Here is a 25,999-nt window from a genome sequence, read left to right on the forward strand (position 1 = left end):
GGGCTGAGCAGGTGAGCATGCCTCTGTGGGAGATCTCCCTGCAGAACCCCAGCTGGACCCACACTTCCCATGTGCCCTGCACTGTGACCACTCAACAAGTCTCCCCCGTCCACAGAATCACGTGATCCCTCAACACAGCCAAAAGTACCCTGTGTCCTAGCACTGACTCCTGCACCTCAGGGAGTAGTAAAGGCAGCCTCCTTCACCCGGCAGGAAGCGCCCCGAGTGAGAGGGCTGCGTCTCACTCAGTTCTACCCCCACAGAGATGCTGCCTCCAGCTGCTCCTGTGCTCTTGGGACAGAAATGGACCCTCACCGCAAACCAGTGGCATCCAACTGTCAGTCAGCCAGTAAGTAACGGAGATAAATTCTCTGGTCTTTTTTTTTTTCAAACAGTATTCAGTCATCCATTCATTCATTCTCTGGTCTATTTAAAGTATTGTGCTGCCTCCCTACTGTGTGGTAATCACTGATCAAAATCCCTGTTCCTGAGAAGATGGGCAGTTCACAAAGATAATTATGTCAGGGGCCAATATTCACTATAAAGAAAAATGAAGTATCTTCCCAGGCCAGGGAAATAGTTTGATGGGCTGAGCACATACTTTGCACTCACGAAGCCTGGGTTCCATCTCCAGTACTGTATGGACCCCAAGCACAGAGCCAGTATAGTCCCTGAGCACAGCTGGGTGTGGGCCAAATACAAACAAAAAGCATCTTCCCATCCTCACCTCGCCATCAGTCTCCTTTCTTTGAAAATGGCCTCCTCACTTACTCACATTCTCTTTTCTGGCTATGAAATACCAAAGACTCCCCTAGGTTATCTGGTTCTTCCAAGTTTTCAACACATTTGACACACTAATCCCCAAGCCTGGATCACAATCATTATCCTCTTTGCTCTTTCTCCATTTCCACTCCAGACAATAACTGATGTTTTCTGGGTGGAAATAGGTCTGCTAAAATTTACAATGTTGCAAGCCAGCATTACCTCAATTAATAAAAAAAAGAGAGAGAGAAGGGAGGAGTAATCTCCCCTTCCTGCCACTTATCTTACAGACTGGGGTTCATGCCCTTTGGCCCTTGGGAGGGATCACACATTTGAACTGTGATGTGCCTGAGAGTGTACACTTCACTATGGCCAGGGATCCCTAACAGAGCAGCCAGATCACACTCAGTATGTAGGGCAGTGTCGGGGATCAAACTTGTGGCCTTACTGCTGCCAGGGTGTGCTGTCTGGCATTAAGCCAGACCTCCCAACCCTAAAAAAAGTTATTAGCTATTTTGAAAAAGCATCACATTATGTTGGCAATCGTAAAAGATTGATAAATTAGTAAGTAAGGGGTAGGTACAAAGACTGATCTCTGAGCATGACAGCAATAGTTGGAAATGATCATTTGGACAGGAACTAAGTAGGTCAAGGGATACCTAATGACCTTTCACTACTTTGACTATCTGTACTGCAAACCATAAGGTGAGAGAGAGAGAGAGAGAGAGAGAGAGAGTGACAGTGACAGTGAGAGAGTGAAAGAGAGTGAGGTGTAGAGGAGAGAGAGAGAGAAGAAGAAGAAAAGTGCCTGCCATAGTGGCAGTTGTGGGGGGTGGAGGGCGGGAGGGAAATGGGGACCATTGGTGGTGGGAAAAGTACACTGGTGAAGGGATGGAAGACACAGGTATTGGAACATTACATGGCTCAAGTCTAATCATGAACAACTTTCAAATGTGTTTATCACTGTGATTCAATAAAAAAAAAAAAGTGATCTCTGAGTACAGAGTCAGGAGTAAAGCCCCACTGGGTGTGGTCCAACCTTGCCCCCCACCAAAAAAAAAAAAACAAAAAGAGAGAGAAAAAGCTCAAAATAAAAACAAATTAATATGCATGCCTGCATGTTTATGATCACAGCTAATGAGCCTTGTATGTTGCAGATGTTGTGCTGGGCGCCCTGAGTTGCTTAGCTCACTTGATTCTCCACACTACAAAATGAGTCCAGCTATTGTATTCCCACTTCAGAGATGCAAGAAAAAAAAATCTCAAGAGGTGAGGGTATACTGCAAGTGGAAAGGGTTATATCTAAATTCATATATACTGGTTCCAAATCTAAAAAATGCTGGGCTTTGCTTGGTTCCATCTTCAACAGCAATGTTTCCCAAAGTGGAAGATACTGCATTCCCAGGGGTCACTAGAATAAGTCCGGATGGTGGTAAGAGCTTCACGTCCAAGGGGTGGAGGTGGATTCCAGTTCACTCACTTACAGAGGTAGATTTAGAGGGGAGGGGGAGGTGGTGCTGATTAATTTTGTATCTAAGAAGGGGTGATAGTCCAAGCAAATCTGGGAGTCTCTGTTTTATACTTTCCCAACGGGCACCTGGCATTCCGTCTGGGTTCCCAGCACTGCCCAGGCAACAATGAGATGGCAGCAGGCCCAGGGCGCAAGGAGGGAGCCGAGGAGCAGTCAGCACTCACCTTCCTAGCTGAGTTTGCAAAGTGGATTCCACAGGCCTTGCAGCTTGGTTCCGAGCCTGTCGGGGAAGGGAAAGAGCTATAGCCCGGGTTGGAATAGGCCTGTGTCCTGGCTCCCTGTGGCGGTGACGCCTCCTCAGGCTGTCCATCCAGGCAGAACCAGTTGCAGCAGGTTGCCCACATGATAAAATCTGTGAAAGGGAGAAAAGAGAAGAGGGCAGAGTTTAGACACACCTCCATGGCAGTCTCCAATCCCCAGGGCACGGGCAAGCAGGGATACTCAACCCACGTGGCCAGACTTGAGCTGAGGCAGGACTGTGCTTTCACGGCCACTCAGCCACAACATTCTACTTTTGAAGTTACAAACTCCTGCTTGGGTTTACTCTAACTTCAAATAAAATTTCGGAAAAATGTGAGGAGGGCCCATGGGTATCCAGAGTGACAGTATAGTTGGGTAAGTCTCACTTTGAATGCAGCCAACAGAGGTTCAATCCCCAGCACTCCATATGGTCCACAAGCCCATCAGGGTTGATCCTTGATTGCAGAGCCAGGAGTAAGTCCTGAGCACCACCAGGTGTGACCAAAACACCAAAAAAGTTATTGTCGGGGGTACTCCTGGAGGTACTAAGGAGTGTCAGGCCCACTTCAGGCAGACCTAAGAAACACAAGGTGGGTGGTCATCTACTCGGTGCTGAGGTCTGAACCGAGGGACTCGCACAAGCAAGACATGTGACCTACCACATGCACCACATCTCTGACCAAACAATTGTTCTTGTCTTACCAATCTTAAGTGCACAACACTTTATTTAGGAACATGGATGGACGTGCCCAAGAGTTCAGACAGAACTTTTGTCACACATATGTGCACACACCTGTATGATTCCACACTCACACAGATCTCAGAGGTGGAGTCTTTTTTGTTTAGTGGGGGGAAGGTCTGGGCCATACCCAGCAGTGCTCTGGTGTTCTTCGTGGCTCAGTGCTTGGGGCTGCTCCCAGCAGTGCTCAGGGGACCAGGAATCAAACCTGGGTGTCCCATATGCAAAGCATGTCCTCCAGGAGCCATCTCTCTGGCCCTGGGGTCACAGGAGAGGTGAGCCATGCTCAAAGAAGGTACGGTCATGGTCCGAGGAGATAGCACAGGAGGTAAGGGGCTTGTCTGGCATCCCATTGACCCCAGTTCCATCCCTGTGGCACTGCTCACAGGTTACAAGCCCTGGTGGGGTGACTCTGGAGAAAGGAGCCAGCAACAGCCCCTAATTACCCCAACTCCACCACCCCCCGCAAAAAAAAAAAGAAGTCAAGGCCACACAGTTATTATACAGAGAACTAAAATTCTGAAAACCTAGGTCTGTGGGCATTAACGTTCTTTCCCCCAGATCATGCTGGTCAGATATGTACTTCCAATCCCATAGCACCCAACAGCTGCTCCTCTGCCCCTCGTTGTGGTTGTTGTGGCAGTGGCTGGGACAGACCACAGACCCTTGTCTGCAAGAGCTTTCCTCTGCAGACCAAGGCGGTCCACAAGCATGTCTCCGGGTATGAAATCTGCCCAGAGACCATCATGAAACATTGTTATTACTCAAGAACTAGTTCACACCAAAGAAAGGTACTTTTTCCTCCGCCTCATTGCACAATGCCTTTGTTAAAAGATGTGTTTCTCTGGAAGGATAAAAGGCCAACTTGCTTCAGCCTTGGCCCCTGGGTCACTAGGGAAATGAAAGAGCCCAGCGGGGGTTCCTGAAACTGTAAGCTCAGGCCTCTTGATTGATCTTCCCAGAACAGCCTCCAATACACCGGGAAAAGAATTCCCTCAGCTCTGGAGGTGTGTCTGAGTAATTCCTGTTTTCTCCTGCCTGGGACCTCTATGAGAACAGAACCACAATGGTCATAAGGTGTCCAGCAAAGAGTTCAACAAAGGCTAAGAATGAATGAATGAGACATGGTATTAAAAATTTTTTTCCCTTTCTTTTTGGGTCACACCCAACGATACTCAGGGGTTGCTCCTGGCTCTGTACTCAGGAATTACTCCTGGAAGTGCTTGGGGGACCATATGGGATGACGGGGATTGGACCTGGGTCAGCCGTGTGCAAGGCAAACACCCTACCTGCAATACTATCGCTCCAGCCTCCAGTATTTAAATTTTCACCAGTCACGGTTATTCCATTTTCCACACATCAAAAAACATTTCTCTGACTAATACTTGTTTAAAGACTAAGTTCCCAGAAGACAAGGACCTAACCTGCCTTCCCTGCCATGAATAGTTCACGTGGAAAAATGAAGAAAAAAGCAGTTTGAAAAAGAAGAAGAAAAAAAGATGAGTTCTTTGTTGACAGGCAGAGTTCTTCGCTGGAGACAATAGCAGAATAGAAAGACTTCAGAAAGAATGTTTCTGTAATTCCTTAAATCCCTTGTAAAAGGCAGCATTTGAGACAGAGTAGAGTGATAAAAAGGGACTAGGACCTGCACTCAGAAGACCCAGAGTCCATGCCATGGCTCACAAACTGTTATATACCTCTAACAACAAATTACGCCTCTGTGTATTTCACTTTTCTCCTCTGGACATTCCTTAAGTTGTTAGGACCTAAGTTAGAGGTTCCCCTATTTATTTTACCTACCATGAGCATTGTCGGGTATGACCAAAAAAGCTAGAAGTCAAGAAAAGGGGGGCTAGCTGCAGATTTTTTTTCTTTTTGGATCACACCCGGCAATGCAAAGGGGTTACTCCTGGCTCATGCACTCAGGAATTACTCCTAGAGGTGCTCGGGGGACCATATGGGATGCTGAGAATCGAACCCGGGTCGGCCGAGTGCAAGGCAAATGCCCTACCCACTGTGCTATCACTCCAACCCCCATAGCTGCAGATTTAAAACCTAATATTTTATTTAGAAAATACAATGGAGGAAAGTAACCCCTACCATGCCCTTATCAGAAAAAAATTGCTCAATGTCCTCTTGGAACTGGAGCAATAGCACAATGGATAGGGCCTTTGCCTTGCACTCGGCCGACCCAGGTTCGATTCCTCCGTCCCTCTCGGAGAACGCAACAAGCTACCAAGAGTATCCTGCCCACACGGCAGAGCCTGGTAAGCCATCCGTGGTGTATTTGATATGCCAAGAACAGTAACAACAAGTCTCACAATGGAGACGTTACTGGTGCCCGCTCGAGCAAATCAATGAACAACGGGATAACAGTGCTACAGTGATGTGACAGTGGACAGACAGTCCTCTTGGAAATTTACTTTCAGTGAACAAACAGTGCCCCCAATTGTGCTGAGGCTATTACTGAGCCCCTCTCCCCTTACTCCACCCCATCCCCCCATGCCACTAGGCTCAGCAGTGCCTGGGGCTTAGTTCTGGTTCTCTGCCCAGGGATCACTGCTGACAAGGCTCATGGGGCCACATGCAGCGGGGTAGGGCAGGATGGGTGGCGTTGGGAGAAAAATCTTTATTCAGTGATGCACACGACCCTTACTGAAGCCAATGCCGTGCTGTTGCCAGCGCTTCGGTGGTTGAGAAGAATAAGTACCCATAAGTAGGAGTTCAAGGTCTAGAAGGGGAGCTAGGAATGTAAAACCAAAAATGGAAATGTCAAGGTAATCAGTGCTTTAGCAGCATGTACACTGCCTGGGAGCGGGGTATTAACAAAGAAGGAAATGATCAGCTCCTGAGGGTGCAAGGGTGACTGCAAGATTGTTCGTAGGAGGCACCACACATATCCTGAAGTGGGAGTTAAGTGGGAATTTACCAGAAACCCAAGGGCAAAGAAGTTTTCAAAGGAAAAACACAAACATGTGCCATGGCATTAAAGAAACTACAATGCCAGGCTATAGTACCCAGGGTACAAGCAGGGGTGGAGGAGGGAATAGCAAGTAAACTAGCAGCCATTAAAAACCTTAGATGCAGGGGCTGGAGTGACAGTACAGTGGGTAAGGTGCTTGACAAGCATGTGGCTGCCCTGGGTTCAATCCCTGGCATCACATATGGTCCCCTGAGCCCTGCTAAGAGTGATCCCTGAGCACAGGCCAACAGTAAGCCCTGAGTATGGCTGGGTGTGGCCCAAACAGAAGCAAACAAACAAAAACCCTTGGAAAGAAATGTGGCCTCTGTTCTACCTTCAGAGCCAGTATTAGGGATTCAGGCAGTCATTTCTGTGATGTGAATTTACACTACAGAAGAGCAATAGCAAGTGCAGGGTTGGAAGCAGGATACTGCTTCAGAGCTAAGGCAAATGATGAGAATATGGGCTTGAGAATACACACATGCATGAGAGAGAGACAGACAGACAGAGACCAAGGGGGGGGAGAGGAAGAGAGAGAGAGAGAGAGAGAGAGAGAGAGAGAGCTCACAGGACTGCTCCTTAACAGAAAGGTGGGGGAAAGGGAGAGCACATAAGAGTCTTGGATCCCAGGGTCTCTGAGTTTCAGGACAGGCAAGAATTGTTAGCTGAGACCAAGCCCTCAGCAGGATGCATGTGCCTATGTGTGATAGAGGGCAGGAGGGTGGGGGTTAAGAGAATGTGTCTGTGTCTTGTACCTGTGAAGCATGTTAATGTACACACAGCACATGAAGGAATGGGAGGATGGTATCAGCTGAGGTTATAAAGGGTTTGGAAACCCTCCGTCTTCCGGGAGTAGGTAAAGCCTAGTGGGCCAGAAGACTGATTAGCCACTGTGGGTCAGATAAGAGGAGCCCTTAGGAACACTGGATCCAAAGGGCAAGCAGCAAAACAGCCAACCAATAAAACAGGAAGTGACTGTTGGGAGGTAGGAAGACCCGGAGTGCATGTTGAATTACAAGAAAAATTATCAGTGCTCTCAAATGATCCTGTGAGTAAAATACAATTAGGAACGCAAAGTGCCCAAAGAACCTAGTTTGGGGAAGATATGAAGGTGCCCTTTGCTTGAATGCTCTAGAAGAAGCTGATTGGTCACCAAAGGTGAATGAGAAGTAAAGGTTTACGGGACTTTGAAGATGGACTGATCTTTTTTTTTTTTTTTCTTTTTGAGGCAATACTCAGCAGTACTCAGGGTCACTCCCAGAAGTGTTCAGGGACCCTCCTGATCTGTGCTCAGTCATTATGCCTGATGGGGCTTAGGGAACCATATGTGGTGCCAAGGTATGAACCCAGTTTGCCTATGTGCAAGACACACACATTACCCTCTATATCAACTCTCTGGCCCAAGAGTTTCTAATTTTAACACTAAAAAAAAAAAACAGAAACTGGGAACTTTTCTCTTAGGAATATGTCTTCATCCCTGAGGCCTGGTCAGAGAGACACACATGTGTGGCATCTGGTTATGCTACTAAAGGGCTGAAAGCTGAACCCATAGTGGGGTACACTGAGGAATTCTTCCCTCGTGGCAACAACTCTGAAAACTTAACTCTCTGATCTGCAAATCTCTTTCCAATTGTGAAAGAAAATGATCAAATCCTCACGAGGGTTTTAAGATCCCTTCAGTTCCCTCCTCCTCTTCAGAAAAGTTGAACTTTGCGATTTCATCCTCAAGTACAGTCTTTTCTTTCTTCCTGAGTGTATTTGGAACCTGCCAGATTCTCTTCTTCTGCTTTGCCTGAACGGTAAAAGAAACATGGGACTAGAGGGAACAAGACAACTTTCTGTTCTCTGTGGAGGTATATTATGGTGTGAGGCGAGAATGGCTGGCTAGCTCATGGGATTTTATCAACATGCTAAATAGCCAGTATTTCATGGGAGACTGAGCCCTGCTGAACAGGAAAATTACAGTGGTAATATCGGGGGCGGGGGTAAGGGGAGGGGGTGGGGGGAAGCAAATTACCTAGATGGCCTAGTACTGCTGCAGTTAAAGGCAAGAGGGAAGATAATGGAATCTATCCCTATTAATTCCTCTAATCCTAAGTAATTTTACGTTAATCACTTCTTCACTTGTCTACTTGTCCAAGGCAAATTATGTTATGTTACTAGTTACTAGTGGTTGTTATGGACTTTTCATGGAAGGAGAAAGCGTGAAAATGAACCCATGGAGAAGAGTCCCAATATCAGTGTCCTACTAAAATGAGCCTGCAAAGCAGCTTCAAAATCACTGAGCTTACCCCCAAATGTTAAAACCTGTCATCTCTAAATTCCCAGCTAATCTGTTCTGGTTATTTAACTTACATGGTGCACTAAGGAACTTCTACAATAACAGACTTGACTGAGATGAACAAATATACCATAAAATCTTAGAATTACCAGACCATGGTGAACCCACCCACGGCACAGACTTTACAAAAATCCCTTTAAAATATCCTGTTAGGGGGTTGGAGAGGTGGTACAGTGGATAAGGCGAGTGCCTTGCTCATAGTCAGTCTGAGTTTATCTCCAGCACCGATCTACTCCCCACCTGCACAGCAAGGCCTGAGCCAGCTAGTGTGCTCCCTCCAGCACTTCTCCACCCACCCTACCAATAAAAGATCCTTTTAGGGCTGGAGAAATGGCTCAAAGGGCTAGGGACATGCTTTGCACTGCATACAGGAGGCCCAGCAGGGATCCTGAGCACTGCATAGTGCCCTAAGCAACTCCAAGGACTGTCAGGTTGTATAGCCCCTGAGCACTACTAACTGTGACCCATCCCCCACCAAAAAAAAATCCTTTTAAAAGTTCATTTTACATTCCCCAATTTTCAGAGAAGAATCTTTGTACCATGGTAAATCTGAAAATAGGTAGCTGACATTTAGAGAAACTTCCCCAGTACTGAGAGCATTTTGGCTATAATCACTTTGTTATGCCCGGAACTGTTAACAGCACCGATGCTCTAAGTACATAAAGAAAAGTCTTCCGTGATGTGGATCAAAAATACAGGATGGGCTTTGCTTCATATTGTGTAGTACCCTTGGAAAGCAAAGCACAACCACAATTACTCTGAAAGGAAATACTATGAAGTCTTATCAATATTGCTTTGCTCTGTCTCCGAAATCATTGATAAATAATTGAGTATTTTGAGAAGAAAGTAACCTTTCTCCACAGAAAGCTGCTTATCTATCTGGTGCTAAACTAGACTGCTACTTAGTGTTATCAAATGTGACCTTCAAAACAGTTCTGGCACAACTGGTTCTCCCTCAGGTGAGAAAACCAAGTGATTCAGAGAAGAAATTTGTGTAAAGTCACAACTAGAAGGCAACAAAATCAAATAAGGATTTTTTTTTTATGTTGTACCAGGAGATCAAACCCAAAACTCAGGATCTCACATATGCAAGGCGAGTTCTCCAACACTGAGCTACACCCTCAGAGTGCAAAGCCAGAATCTGAATGTAGGTAGCTTCTAATGGTTTTCAAATCCTGGTTAAAAAGATAAAAGTCAGACCCATAGAACAGCAGGTGAGGTACTTGCCATGCATGCAGCCAACTGGGATTCATACCCAGCATTCCATATGGTCCCCCCCACCCAACCCCCAGCACTATCAGGTGTAATTCCTGAGTGCAAAGCCAGGAGTAACACCTTCCCTGAGCATCCCCAGCAAAAAAAAGTTGCTAATAACTTAGACCCCAAAACAGAAGCTCTGTAAGTGATAAGAAGGGTATCCAGTCTTTTCCCAATGGGAACCATGGAGGGCACAGAAGAGAAAAAAAATGAAGGTTCTTGGTAAGCCAACAGCAGCAATCTGAGATGAAGGAAAAGCAGCTGCCTGATGTGCCAGAAAGTCTGAACACTTGCATTATGTATATGAGCCCCATGTTATTCAGCTGCAAAGTTCCCCTCTAATGAAACTTTCCCACTGACATATATACAAGCTCAGTACCTCCAGATTTTATTACTATTATTTTTTGTTTGGGGTCCATACCTGGCTGTGTTCAGGGCTTACTCTTGGCTCTGTGCTCAGAGATCACTCCTGGTGGGACTCAGGGGATCATATGGTTGGCTGCACAAAGGGCAAGTTCCTTACTCACTGTACTCTCACTCTGGCCCCTCTACCTACCCCTCTAAATTTTTTGTTTTGTTTTTGTTTGGGGTGACCCTCAGCGATGCTCAGGAGTTATTCCTGGCTCAGCACTCAGGAATCACACCTGGCAGTGCTTGGGGGACCATATGGGATACTAGGGATCCAACTGGGTTGGCCAACGTGCAGCACAAGCACCAAACTCACTACACTCTTTCTGGCTCCCTTCTTTCAGATTTTACTAGCTACTCCTTGTCTAAAGGCAAAAACAAATCGCTGCCCCAGTGTTTGGTCACCAAATCACCAAAGACAGGTACTAAAAAGTGTTGGTAAGGGTATAGAGCAACTGATCTCTAACATCAGTGGTAGAAAGGATAAAATGATGAGGTCATTTTGGAAATACATATCCCATAACTTGCAATTCTGCTTCCAGGCACATACAGAAAAACATTCACCAAAAGAATTACACAAGAGGAAGGGACTGAATAGAGAGCTTCAGGGTCTGAGCACTTTTAAGCTTCATATTCAAAACGCCTGGCTCAATCCCCAGCACATGGTCCCTAGAGTACTGCTAAGAGCAACCCCTGAGCAATGAGCAGAGAGCAGACTTTGAGCACCACTGGGTGAGACCCCTAAACCCAACCCCCCAGATAAGGAATTTTATGAGAATATTCACAGAATTATTATTAATAGCCCCAAGTGAAAGACAATCCGAACGTAAAAGAGCAGAATAGAGAAATAAATCATGTACACAAAGCAATGAAAATAATTAAAAGACCAATAGACAACAGCACTGATGAATCTTAAAATATTGAGTGAAAGAAGATAGGCACAAATACTTAACGTGATCCCACTTTTATGAGATCCAAACAAAGACAAACTAATCTATGGTGTTAGAAAGTGTTCTTGGGGGTGGAGGGATACGGGGAGGGCATTTGCCTTGCATGTGGCCAACCTGGGTTTGATTGCCAGCATCCCATATGGTCCCCCAAGCACCACTAGGAATAATTTCTGAGTGCATGAGCCAGGAGTAACCCCTGTATGTTGCCGGGTGTGACCCAAAAAGCAAATTTTTTTTAAAAAAGTGTTCTTAGGGCAGGGGCTGGAGCAATAGCACAGTGGGTAAGGCGGTTGCCTTGCACTCGGCAAACCCGGGTTTGATTCCCAGCATCCCATATGGTCCCCCGAGCACCGCCAGGAGTAATTCCTGAGTGCAGAGCCAGGAGTAACCCCTGAGCACCAGGTGTGACCCCAAAAACTTAACTAATTAATTAATTAAACATGACCTTAAAACAAAAGGTATTCTTAGGGCTTAGGTTAGTGAAGGGGTGCCAGGGACCTTTGGTAATGTTTTGCTTCTTTGGGGGGAAGGTTTAGGGCCACGTCCACACCTGTCTGTTCTCAGTGCTGATTCATATCTCTGTGCTGGGGTAGAAGGTAGAATATGTGGGTGCCTGGGATCGAACTGGGATCATTTGTGTGTAAGTCCAACACCTTACTGTATTATCTCTCAGCCCATACTTATAATTATCTGAATGCTGGTTATACAGTTAAGCTTACTTTGTAAAACTCATCAAATCACACAACTTAGAATGCCTTATTCTAGTTACATTTCAATAAAAATATTATTAGCAACAATGGGGCCACAGCAATAGTACAGCAAGTAGAGCGTTTGCCTTGCACGCGGCCGACCTGGATTCGATCCCCAGGATCCCATATGATCCCCTGAACACTGCCAGGAGTAATTCCTGAGTACAGAGCCAGGAGTAACCCCAGAACATTGCCAAGTGTACCCAAAAAGAAAAAAAAATAGGAGCGAAGGAAGGAAGGAAGGAAGGAAGGAAGGAAGGAAGGAAGGAAGGAAGGAAGGAAGGAAGGAAGGAAGGAAGGAAGGAAGGAAGGAAGGGAGGGAAAGAAATTAGTGACTAGTATAATATTTTAAGCATGTAGCCAAAAATACTCATGTTACTCCATGTTCCCAATCTCAGAAAAGTCCTTTTTCGGGGCTGGAGCAATAGTACAGCGGGTAGGGCGGTTGCCTTGCAGGCGGCAAACCCAAGTTTGATTCCCAGCATCCCATATGGTCCTCTGAGCACTGCCAGGAGTGATTCCTGAGTGCTGAGCCAGGAGTAACCCCTGTGCACTGCCAGGTATGACCCAAAAAGCAAAAAAAAAAAAAAAAAAGTCCTTTTCTCTACTCTCTCAATACTTAATAATCTCCCCAAATATTTGACTTATTCCTCAACTTACAAAGTCACTTTTCAGACTTCTCCAGTCTAGCTTAACCCAGCCACTCTGCTCAATCTCTTCATGTTCACTTATGGCCCATAAACAAAGAGAAAGTAGTTAATTTGGATAGGTTAATTAAGCTTTTGAGTCTGCTTTTCTATTATTTTTGGAAGGTAATAGTAGGGATGCAATAAAATGACTACCCTATAGTAAGTGCTCAATGAAACACATGATCAGTACACAGAAAAATCTTCATGGGGCTGGAGATCTTGCATGTGTGAGCCCCTGGGTTTAACCTCTAGCACTACTACAACAAAAGCAATAGCCCAGAGATATTCAATGCTGACTACTGGCTAGAAAGCCCAAAGTGTCTGTCTGTTTCCCTTTGGTCACCAAGAATCCTTCCACCAGAAACCAGGGGCTGGCTGGGAATCTGCTATATTACATGACTCACAAAGAAAGATTCGATCATTATGTTGAGAACTCACCTGAATTTTAATAAAAAATCATCTCCCAATTTGGAAGGCTGCTTATTTTTGAAAGTAAGTTGTCTGGAGGAAGCTCAAACTCTCTCAAAAGTGCTTAAAACAGAACCTAATTTTCCAATGACCCTGCCTGAGGCATGAGCCCTGACAAGGCATGAGTTGAAAAGCTGGTGATAACACAGCAAGGATAAAATAGGGTTGCACTGAAGCAAGGGACCTGCAGAGTAAACCATATTACTGTCTGGTCTCACTTGACAGCATCTAGGGCAGTGAAACATTCTCTGGGCCACTGCTAGAACACAGAATTCAGAACACCTAAGTCACAAAGGAGACAAGTATATCGTGGAAGTTTAAAAGCCAAGACCTAAATCAGATCCACAGGCTTGCTGAAATGTCTGGGCTGGATCTAACAAAGGATGTTTCACAAGGCTGGAAACACCGTGAAGAAAAACGATTTCAAAGGCTTCAATCCTACCACATATACTGTCCTTTGTGAGTAATGGTTAATTCATATTTCCTAGTTAAAAACCGTATTCGAGGGACTAGAGAGATAGTGCAGTGGGTAGCATGCTTGCCTTGCATGTGGCCAACCAGGGTTCAACCCTGGCACCCCATATGGTCATTGGAGCCTGGCAAAGAGTGATCCCTGAATACAGAGCTAGGAATGAATCCTGAACATCGCTGGGTGTGCCCACCCCCTCCCCCCAAAAGAACTGCATTAGAGCTAAAATTTTAGAAAACTGGACAATAAAGCAAAAATGTTTTACTTCAATTATAGGTTCAGTTCAACTAGACCTTAAAACCTGGATCCAACACTGAACTGGAATGAGCTTGATAAGGCTGTCTCTTAGCTTCAGTTCTCGAACTTCAGTCTAATGGGAGCAAAGCTGTCTGCCCTCAGAGCTGCTTAGGACAGCTGTTCGATAGAAAGGGAGGGCACACCTCCATCAGGCCTTTCAGCCTTACACAAAGGACAGAAAGCAGTGTGAGCCCGTGAGAGAGCAGTGAGCCTTAGAGCAGGGCACAGCATTAGCAACCCCTAAATGTCTGCCTGTCTCCAGCCAGTTTCCAGTGCTCTATTCACAGAAGCCAAAGACTTCAAAGACATTATTGCTCAGGTCTCACAGGGCCTTTCTCCTCAAATTTAGGGTGTTTAAAAAAATAAGGGCCTCTTCAGTGCTGTTGGGGGCTGCTCCCAGCAATACTCAGCCTGGCAGTGTAGGGCTGAGGGTTTGTCACGGACGCCATCCTTCTAAACTCTCTCCCTGGCCCTGAATTATACTTTTCTAGGTGAGAGAGCTCCTGCTATTTTCGGCAGTAAACACCGAGAAAATTGAAAGGGTAAATGATATTGGGGGGTCTCAAAACACTCTAGAGCTCATAACATTTTTTTTTTTTAATCCACCTGGCAAAAGTCAGAATTAAAATGCTCGTGCAGGCCTGCTCTTCAAGTCTGTGTTCTCCCTTGAACATGTATCTTGCTTGTTTGTCTCTATGTCTCTGCTTCATTTTTCCGCTCTGGAGAAGGCCTTGTTCTCTCTTGAAAGGTACTTCCTTTCTCTCCCATCACACCCTTCTAAGTCAGATTCAATAAAAACTATTTTGCTTCACCAAAAAAAAAAAAAAAAAAGGAAAAATAAAATGCTGGCACAATCAAAGAAGCCAGGATCTGAGGCTTGGGTCCATGGATCAGGGTCTTACAGCTAGAGAGTGTTCAAGTTCATTAATTAAAGTCCGGCATGGTCCCCACCTGTAGCCTTAGGAATTCGAGAGCCTGTGTACTGGAAAGTCAAGGTTTAAGGGTTTAGGTCTAGAGAAGACAATGGGACTCACCCGGGCAACCACCCTGAGCAGGTATTTGTTTATTTCTTGTTTTGTTTGGGGGGCACACCAGGCAGTACTGGGGGAGCTACTTCTGGCCTGGGAGTAGACAGTAGACAGAAGACCATATGTAGTACTGGGGATCAAATCAAGGCCGCCTGCCTGCAAAGCATGTATTCAGCTCAATTCTTCCTCTTCAGTCCAGGAAGAATTACTATCAATTCCTATTCCTTTCTAAAGATACCAATATGGAGTACCAGCCAACTCAATCTTTTGACCTTTGAGTACCTTGTAAAAGGTGTACACAGGAAACCATCCCTGGTAATCCAAAATTTTAATTTACAATATATATCAGTAAGTCATCTGAATTTCCTACTTAACTAGAGAACTAGTGCTCTATAGTCCTTAATTAGTATTTAAGATATATATATATATATATATATATTTTTTTTTTTTTTTGCTTTTTTGGGTCATACCCAGCATTGCACAGGGGTTACTCCTGGCTTATGCACTCAGGAAATTAGTCCTAGCGGTGTTCAGGGGACCATTTGGGATGCTGAGAATTGAACCCCGGTTGGCCACGCGCAAGGCAAACGCCCTACCCGGTGTGCTTTTGCTCCAGCCCCTTAAGATAGTTTCTGTATCTATTTTTGTCCTCATTTGTTCCAGTGTGGGCGGGAGGCATTTATACTTTATTTTTTTACTTAATTGACTCAACTACAACTGCTTGTTACCCTCCTTTTAATGAGTATTTTCACTGCTAACCGGTAATAATGAAACCAAATCTTTGACTCAGAGCCTCTCTATACTAGCTCCTAATTCCAGCTATCCTACTGTTTAGTCCCTCAAATGCCAAGTTTCCTTACTTCTGGGAACCTCCCTCAAGTTACTCTCTGAGTTGTGAGTACTTACTCGCCCTGCCTCCCTCAGGCTGCACTTATTTCCTCAGGGATACCTTTCCTGACCCTCCCAAGATCAAAGCATCTTGCACACCCTGTTGATAACTTTAATTTGTTCATCTGAATATCATTTTAGCAAATCTGCCAAGCCCCTTTCCCAAGGGGGATTCCAAAAGGAATGCACCAGGCAAGGTCCCTGCATGGCATGGTGATCACCTTCTGAGATGAGCATTCTGGAAGCACTCTACCAAATCAATTGGTGAATAATGTGTAATTCTTTTAGAAGCACTCTTCCCCTGTGGTTAGGATATGGATGAAGCGTGAAACAGGAAACAAGAGGAAGTCTACTTTATGGCTTTATTCCCAACCTTAATGCCAGGGAAATGCGAACAGATATTTTTGGTTTCTGTGTGAGGGTGGGAAGAGGCCAACCCCAGCAGTACTCAGGGCTTATTACTCTGGGCTCTGTGCTCAGGGATCACTTCTGTAGTCATATGTGCAGTATCTGAGGTTGAACTAGGATCAACTGAATGAAGGGTAAGCAACTTGAGCCCTGAACCCAGGTATTTGTTTGATATTTAATGGCTTCAAGAATGGCTTTTAAAAACAGGTGGAAGGGAGTGAAGGGGAGAGGGAAACAATGACATAGAAAATATAAATTCATGCTTAAAAATTTAATTGTGGGGATGGAGCAATAGTAAGAGGGTAAGTGCTTGCCTTGCATATGGCCAACCCAAGTTGATCCCTGGCATCCCATATAGTCCCTCAAGCACCTCCAGGAGTAATTCCAGAGCCAGGAGTAACATTTGAGCACTGTTGGGTGTGGCCCCAAATCAAAACCAAAATATAAAAGAAAAATTTAATTGTGGAACCTATCTCCCTGCCCAATTCTAAATGGCATCATGACTCTAGGGCGAGTATGACTGGAGAGCAAATTCTGGGTTCTGATACATAAACATAATAATAGCACTATAGCACTGTAGGCCCGTTGATCATCGAGTTATTCGAGCGGGCACCAGTAACATCTCCATTGTGTGACTTGTTGTTACTGTTTTTGGCATACTGAATACACCATGGGTAGCTTGCCAGGCTCTGCTATGAAGGCGGGATACTCTCAGTAGCTTGCCGGGCTCTCCGAGAGGGAGAGAGGAATCGAACCCGGGTCAGCCACATGCAAGGCAAAAATGCCCTACCCGCTGTGCTATCCCTCCAGTCCAAACATAACAATACCTTTTAAAAAAAGACTGATCTCCAGGGCTGGAGAGATAGCACAGGGGTTAAAGGAGCTTGCCTTGCATGCAACAACACCTGGTTGATTCCTAGCATTACATAGTCCCTCAACCACTGCAGGAGGTGACCTCCAAGCACAGAGCCAGGAGTAGCCCCTCAGCACATAGATATGGCCCAACCCCACCCCCGCCACACACACATATCACACACATAAAACACCCGCCACACCCACACTGAATGAAGATTAAAAATACCCAATATTACCTAAAAAAAAAAAAAGACCGGTAATAGAATGACCTTCTACAAGTAACAACAACAAAAGTCAAACTCTTACAGAGTCAGAACATCAGGAAGGGAGAGCCTCCATGAAAGCCAAAGATGGCCTTTTCATGCCTACCTTGGGCCTCAAAGTTTTCTTTTTTTTTTTTTTTTGCTTTTTGGGTCACACCTGGCGATGCACAGGGGTTACTCCTGGCTCTGCACTCAGGAATTACCCCTGGCCGTGCTCAGGGGACCATATGGGATGCTGGGATTTGAACCCGGGTCGGCCGCGTGCAAGGCAAATGCCCTACCCGCTGTGCTATCTCTCCAGCCCCAAGGGCCTCAAAGTTTTCAATGCCCTCTCCGTGGCTTTGAGTTGCACCAAGAACTGCAAAGAATACAAATAAAGAACCTCTGACAAAGAAACAGGCCTTTCCCAGCAAACCCAGACCTGCTTTGCCTGGGCTCACTAAGAATGGAGGGAAAGAGAAGAAACAGAACAAAAGAAACAGCAGTCATGGACCTTAAGGGTTAAAAATGATAAGGGAGAAAAGAGATCCACTTTCCATTGGTAATAAATGAACTCTTTTTCCTGAAGTGTTGTAAACAACTGAAAAACATACATAATAATCACAAGTTATAAATGTTCTTGGAAACTCCCTGGTTTAAACTAGTCTATGACAAATATCTGCAGAGGGATCTCAGCATCTGCCATGAAGTTCAAGAAAAGTAATTCTAACCAATGGAATTGTGCCAAAATATCACCCTGGGGGTCTGACCAATTAAATGGCTGCTTCTTAGTGTGGCATTTAGGAGAGATGACAGATTGAACACTGCAGCAGAGAAAGCTACACATTTAATTTCAGCTGAGGCATTTTGCCCCACAGGGTGAGTCAATCAGTAAAGAAAGCAGTTCAGAGTAAAGTCTTCTAACAATGCTGAGAACAGAATAAAGGGACCTGCAGTTTAATTACACAGGATCCTTCTTCCATCAAAACTGATGACAAAGCTCACTGAGAATAAAGAGGCTCTGAGCCCCCTCCAGTTCTTGTGCAAGAAACAGGATTTACCAGATAGACTTTTCAAGATCTTCTGACTGAAGTCACTCAAGAGATGTTATCACAGTGACTAGTTAAGGGGGAAATCAGGATTGAAACAAAAAAAAAAAACAGGGGGGTGAATTGGGGTTTATTCTATGCCTTGCCTTGGGAAACGGCAGCCCCTGAAGATAGAAATTCTGTTTGGATCAAAATTATGAAGTTCAGGAGCAAGAGATATAGTATAGCAGGTAAAGGAGTTTGCCTTGCACGTGACTGACCTGGGTTTGATCCCTAGCACCGATACAGTCCCCTGAGCCACCACCAGGAGTGATCCCTGAGCACAAAGCCAGGAATAAGCCCTAAGCACCCACCACTGAGTATGGGCAAAAGAGAAAGAAAAATATATTATACAATTTAAATTGGCTTTCTATAAATAATTCAAAGAAAAAAATTTATTTACATTTTTCCCCAATCCGCTTTTTCTTTTCATCTCACAAGTCCCTCAAGGCAGCCGTCAAACAGCACCTGGACCGCATTTATTCTGCCCGGTGAAGGAACGATCTCTTCTACTCAATTTCTCAGAGAGCTATGGCACCCAGGCTAGAGCAAGGAACTGCTCTTTGCAGGAGAGCAAAGTCCTGAATCTTACCCAGACTTTGCAGATCCATCACCTTTCCTTACAGAAAAGAATTTCAAAAGGAGATGAAGAGTGAAGTAAAGGGAAATAACGGGAAAGAAAGAGTAATACATGTGTCAGAGAGAAAACATGTGCTTCTCCAGAGTGAAAAAACAAAGTACACACTCCAAGCAAGGATGTGGAAAAAAGCACCATATGGTAAGAAAGTCCAGATCTAAAGAGGCCACAGGGTAAGAGAAAGGAAATACACAACTCGAGGGAGATACGGTACCTTTCCCTCTGCCAATGGAGTTTATCAGTTTTCCCAAAATGCCCAGCCCCCCTTCAGTCTGTTGCTAGGGTGGTTGCCAAGTGGGTGAATTTGGAGTTGTCAGGGTTTCTTTTGATATTCTTAGCATGGCTTTTGTTCCAGTGGTGAAGCCTCTCCTCTCAGGGGGTCCGGCCAAGCTCTAGGACTGAAATTCTGCATCTCAATGGTTTTCTGGGCTCCTCAGATGGGTCTTTTGTCTCAAAGGCTGGTTTAAGTTCCAGCATCCCCCCCCTTTACCAGGGCCCCCCTATCTCTGCCTGAAACAAAAGAAGCAGGCATCGGTGGCTGTACCTCAGCAATCACCAGGGGCCCCCAAAAAAACCCGCTTCTGGCATCACACATGCCTGTGTGGTGGTCACAAGCGTCTGGGGATCTAAATTAGTGGCCTCACGGCTCATGCCTGCAAGGGAGGCATACTGTCATTATGCCACATGCCTAGGCAGTGGGGGGCGGGGGAGGGGAAATATAGAGGCCAGAAAGGCTGTACAGACAGTACAGCGGGTAGGGCACTTGTCTGCACACAGCCTACCTGAGTTTGATCCCTGGCAACCTATATGGTCCCCCAAGCCCCGCCAGGCATGATCCCTGAGTTCAGAGCCAGGAATAAGTCCTAGACACCAGTGGGTGTGACCCAAAATAAAACAAATACACAAAAAAGATAAATATTTGGGCGGGGGGGGGGGGTGTTGCAGAGGGTTGTGTGACACCTGATGCTGCACAGTGGACCATGCAGTGCCAGGAACAGAACCAGGCTCAGACACATGCCAAGTAAGTGATTTATCCCTGGTACTATCTCACTTAAGGTTCTCTAACATGCATTTGCTCTATCACGATCAACATTTTTTTTTTGGTTGTTCTTTTTTAAAGCTGTGGGGATACAATATCTTTGGGGAGGAGGGCATACCCAGCGGTGTTCAGGGCTTTCTCCTGGCTCTGTGTTCAGGTCACTCCTGGTGAGGATTGGGGAACCATATAGGGTGCCTGAGATCAAACCTGGGTCTGCTGTCTACAAGCCAAACACCCTATCCACTGTACTATTTCTCCTGCCCCTGGAAATAAAGTAACTTTTATTTTAATAAAATAGAATTAAGTTCTCCAAAGATTCTCCAAGTACTGAATGATTAACCAGTTCCCTCAGGTTTTATAATCCCCAAGGAATTTCAGGGGTGGTCAGAGTAGGTGAGCCTCTGTGCAGCCCGCAGCAGTTGGAATTCTTTCAACTCTACCCGCCTGTTAATTAGTTTGTCCATTCCCCACAGCCCAGCCAGTTTTGACTTTCCTCCTTAGATTCTTAAGCCCTCTTGCCCTCCACACTCAAAGGATTGAACACAGAAGCCTCTGGCCCTCAGCAGCACGCCGGGCTGTGTGCACTTAAACCTGATAGGATTTTATGACTAAACCGAGACAAATTCAGGTTGAACCTTTCTCCCCCTTTTCCTCTTTTTTAAAGAACTTTGGCTTGGTTTGGTATTTGATCTGAACCTGAACATTGCACTAATTTTTTTACACTAATTTTCTAGAGCATGTCCTGCTCTGTCAGGACAACATGCCTTAGTTCTACAAAGAAAATCCTTATAGTTTCATTATCTTGCCCCTTGTGAACCAAATCTGTACTTCAGTCTTCAAATTTTGTTTTGCCTGTGTATTCCACTACAAACTGGCTCCTAGTCACCACTCCCTGACAGATCTGAAGCACCTGCTGACATCCAGAGGTAGCACTGTTCTGACATTGAAATGTGAAGCCACTTGACATATTTCTTCCTGAATTTACTAAACTAAATTTTCTAAGCTCTTTGTAATGTGGCAGGCATACTGAGTGCACACACACAAAAAAACATTACCTAGATATTTACCTGCCCCTTACTTATCAGTTTATGGTTCAAGACTATCAGAATGGACCTGTTCTGAAATAACTCAAGCATTTATAATGATTCACAGAGATCCCAAGATTACTCCCCACAGTTAAGTCTATGGTCCCCACAGCCCCATACTAAACATAATGAAGCAAATTTCACTGTGCAAAGCAATGAGGAATGGGAGGGAGAGCTCAGGAAAGAAGAAGTTGTTGATGTTCTTTATCAGTTGAGTGACCCTCAAACAAATTATTTTATCTCTTTTCCAGGCATTTGCCTACAGGAAAAAAAAAAATTTTAATTAAAAAAAATTCTAAAAAAAGGCTTGCACAGGTGTTACTGGGCTGGAGCGATAGCACAAAGGGTAGGGCATTCACCTTGCACGCAACTGACCTGGGTTCAATTCCTCCGCTCCTCTTGGAGAGCCCGGCAAGCTACCAAGAGTATCTCGCCCCCACGGCAGAGTCTGGCAAACTACCCATGGAGTATTCAATATGCCAAAAACAGTAACAATAAGTCTCACAATGGAGACGTTACTGGTGCCAGCTCGAGCAAATCAATGAGCAACGGGATGACAGTGATACCGTGATAACAGGTGTTACCAAGATTTGATCCCTTGCACCAAATATGGTCCCTGGAACTCCAACAGGAGTGGTCCCTGAGTACAGAACCAGGAGTAATCAATCTCTTAAACACCTCCAGGAGTGGCCTAAAGACAAAACTCAAAACAAAACAAACAGGAAAAAGATAGGCTAAGGTTTCCTAGCATTACTGAGAAAATAAATAACCAAACTATTTGAAATGCAGATCTGCTATAAGAATTTGAGTGGGGCTGGAGCAATAGTACAATGGGTAGGGTGTTTGCCTTGCATGCCGCCATGCCAGGTTTAATCACAGCATCCCATATGGTCCCCTGAGCACTGCCAAGATAATTACTGAGTGCAGAGCCAAGAATATCCCCTGAGCATCACCAGGTATGACCCAAAAAGCCAAAAAAGAATTAGATGAGTAGTTTATTTTTATAAAACATGGATACAAGATGGCGTGTTACCACAGAATGGTAACTGGATGGATATCTAGAAGATGTATACTTATATGAAGGCAAAGGCAGTAAAGAAAAAACAAACTGCCCAAGCCCCTTTTCAACCAGAAACAGATTTCTTGAGTCAAGTCTAAATTTGAGATGTCTTAATGTTTTAATCATACCAAGTCACAAGAGTCTCGGTCAAGACAGGGACATGCTGTTCACACTTGAATTCCTGTTCTGAGTGGTCTGCTATCTCTACACTAATGCACCCTAGCTACAAACAGGTGACCTGTCAGAGCCTATAGCTGGTTCTCTGTACAGTATTTCAATGATAATAAAACGTATTTACTCTATGAGTCAAACAAGAGTCACCTAAAACACACCTACAAGCAAACATGAGCCTCTAAAACACTCTGGATTCCCCAAGGCTTCCCACTGACATCTAACCTAAAGCAAAGAAGAAAAAGTAAAAACATGGCTTAATTAGCTCAAATCTGAACTGGGATATGAGGGCTGGGAAAGAAAGCAGGGAAAACTGGAAATGTTTTTGTTATTAAACCTTGGATCCTTTTCAAATGTAAATTTGGCAGAACAGATTTCTGTCAGCCAGTCCCCACAGAGGGGAACCACCCAGAGAGATCACAACAGCTGAAAGGGCTCTGGGGCCTAAGCAACAGTACAGCAGAGAGGGCACTTGCCCTACACACAGATGACCCGGGTTTGATGGATCCCTGGTACCACATATTGTCCTCCAGGCCCACCAGGAATGATTCCTAAGCTCAGAGCCAAGAGTAAGCCCTGAGCACCACTGAGTATGGTTCAAAACCCCCCAAAAGGGGAGCCTTCTGGTGAACCTCAAAGATAGCTTGTTCCCAGCCGGGGTCTACTTTTCAGTACCGCAAGTGTTCAGTCTGAGAGACCAAAAGCTTCCACTTTAAGGGAAACTTGCTTTGCTTTTCAAGAACTGGTGGTTCTCCCTTGCCACGTTCTGCTTTAAGAGTAAACACTGGGCAATGAATAGCCCCCATTTTAGGGCTTATCATTTAGCCTCTTTGTGTTTTCTCCTCTTGAAGGCTGAATAACACTTCTGTCTAATGTTTCTTCCAGCTGTTTAACAAGCTCTGGGATTCAATACTAACAGCTCAAGTAGCCTGCCATGGCTTCCTCCACCATTTCTTGGGTTAAATAAGATGCCACTCAACATCTTACATCCCACACTATGAATATATGCTCTGTTGTACCTCCCAAATATGGCAGGGTCTGTTTTCCCTTTCCCTTGAAAGATGGCTCAGGAAGTTTCCCCTCTTGAAAGCAATGTTCTAAACAAACACATTCTTTTAATTAAGATCTTAATGTAATCATCATCAAGTCCCCACACTGGTCATATGATTCCTGGAGAGAACAGAGTCACAAAGGGATGGAGAAGAGCTGACTGGGCAGCATGTGGTACTCCCACACATTAACTGCTAATGGGGAAAGAATGAGGCAAATCTGGAGAAAGGGAGTGGTAAAGACAAGTTCTGTGAGTCAATACAGGGGCAAACAGCCAACGCACTAGAAAGAAAACTGGAAAAGGAAGCAGAAAACCGAAGGGTAGAAGTCCAAACCCATGAGCAGGAACAATTGTGGAACTCAGTTTGTTTACTCACTTGTTCATCATTTCAGTCAACAGATATCAACAGATATCAGATGCCTATTTTGTGCAAGGAACTAAACTATACACTAGAACAGATAGATCTACTCATTAAGATTAGGATCCAGGGAGAGAGAAGAGTAAATCTGCAATCAACTGAAATAATCTACAGAAAGAGTACTATGCCACAAAGGAGACATAAAAGAATTCTCTTTATGAGACCCAGAGTGGAAAGTGAATACTCCTAGTGAGGGTTCAAACAAGAAGACTTCACCGGAAAAAGATATTCCAAGCTGGAAACAGAGATAGTACAAGAATTAGGGAACATAAAGGACTCGTGTTCAACCTGAAGCTGGATCCCAGACACCTTGGTAGACACAGGCACCACAAGAACCAAGCATTCAAATGTCCAGGTCAGATGGTTGAGAATCTCCAGGAGTGGTCACAGACAGACAGACAGACACACACACACACACACACACACACACACACACACACACACATGCACACCACAGAAACAAAGACACATAAGGACAAAGGTATAGTAACTAAATTTTGAGTAGGAAGGCGAAAAAGGATGGTAGTATCTAGCAGCCAAGGGAGCCAAAGGATCATGGTCAAACTAAATAGCCAGAAGAAGCCAAACTGCATTTTCAAAATAAAGAAATGGAACCTAAATCTGCTACAGGAGGAAGTGCCAATGATGAGTGTTGACAAAAACAGACTGGAGGAATTTTATAACCTATAAAAATGAAGATATTGAAATGAACATAAAAGTCAATGAGTAGGGGGCCAGAGTGATAATACAGGAAGAAGAACATTTGCCTCAAATGCGGCCGGTCCAGGTCTAATACCCAGCATTCCATATGGTCCCCCAAACACAGCCAGGAGTAATTCCTGAGTGCAGAGCCAGGAGTAACCTCTGAGCATCGCTGGATATGACCCCAAATGCCAAAAACAAAACAAAAAAAGGGCAATGAGTAGGGGCCAGTGAGCTAGTACAATGGTTATGACACTTGTCTTGGGTTTGATCCTCATCATCCCATATGGTCCCTGGAACCTGCCAAATAAAAGCCTTGTGCAAAGAGTAAAGAGTGAGCCCTGAGCAGCAGAATGTGGTGCCCATTCCCTGCCCCCCCACCAAAAAAAGGTCAAGACATAGATATATGAAACCCTTCAAAGGGAAGGGTATTCCAAATCAAAATCAAGAGGAGAAGAAAAAGGCTACAATTATTCTATTAATACAATTAAAGAGTCTGAGCACATCGAAATATGGTCAAAAGAAACAGAAACATCTAGCAGTTGTACAACAATGAGGTATCATCTCCCATCATACATACTGGCACACATTCAGAAGAACAAGGAACAACCAGTGCTGGCGCAGATAAGAGGAGAAAGAGAATCTCATTCACTGCTGGTGGGAATGTTGACTGGTCCAGCCTTTTTGGAAAACAATCTGGACATTCAAAAATGTCCAAAAATAAACTAGAAAAACTAAAAATACACTAGAAATTGAGCTACCATACAACCCAGCAATACTGGGACTCGTGAAAATATAGTCTAGGGGCCCCAAAACACAATCCATAAAGGCACTTGCAATCCTATGTACGTTGCAGCACAATAGCCAGAATCTGAAAACAATGCAACTTCCCGAGAACAGATGAATGGATAAAGAAATGATGGTATATATACACAATGGAATACTACACAGCTGCTAAGAAAAATGAAATCATAAAATCTGGTTACACATGGATGGACATGGAGAGTGTCATACTGAGTGAAATGAGTCAGACGAAGAGGGATAGACATAGAATAATGACACTCACTTGTGGGATATAAAAATACAGTATGAGAATACCCAATGACAATAGAAATGAGGGCAGGACTGGTCCATGGTAGGAAGCTTGCCACAAAGCAGGCGGAGGAATGTAATTAGGACAGAAAAGGGACCACGATTAGGACAGATACTTGGAAATGATCACTTACGCTGGACAAGAATGGGGTGCTGAAAGGAGGGAAAGTGATAAACATGATACCCTTTCAGTGCATCTCCAGGTGTGACCAAAAATAAATAAATAAATAAATAAATAGATTTTTAAGAAAGGAAATGGCAAAGGGATGGGTGTTGGGACATTATATGACTAAAACTCAATTATGAACAAGTCTGTAACTGCATCTCACAGTGACTCAATTAAAATAATTTTTTAAAAATCTAGCATATTGGG

General features: G+C 44.7%; 1 protein-coding gene across 5 annotated transcripts in view; it reads right to left on the bottom strand.

Annotated features, from left to right (window-relative positions):
* The window catches only part of RFFL (ring finger and FYVE like domain containing E3 ubiquitin protein ligase), an 87,300-nt gene that overhangs the window by 16,708 nt on the left and 44,593 nt on the right, over nucleotides 1–25,999 (bottom strand). For all 5 annotated transcript variants that reach the window (XM_055130710.1, XM_055130712.1, XM_055130711.1 and 2 more), the window contains exon 2: nucleotides 2,458–2,645. In XM_055130710.1, the coding sequence (XP_054986685.1) occupies nucleotides 2,458–2,637 (180 nt within the window). In that variant the 5' untranslated portion in view covers nucleotides 2,638–2,645. The remainder of the gene's footprint in view (nucleotides 1–2,457; nucleotides 2,646–25,999) is intronic.

The sequence above is a fragment of the Sorex araneus genome, chromosome 3, assembly GCF_027595985.1.
Source record: "Sorex araneus isolate mSorAra2 chromosome 3, mSorAra2.pri, whole genome shotgun sequence".
NCBI lineage: Eukaryota > Metazoa > Chordata > Mammalia > Eulipotyphla > Soricidae > Sorex > Sorex araneus.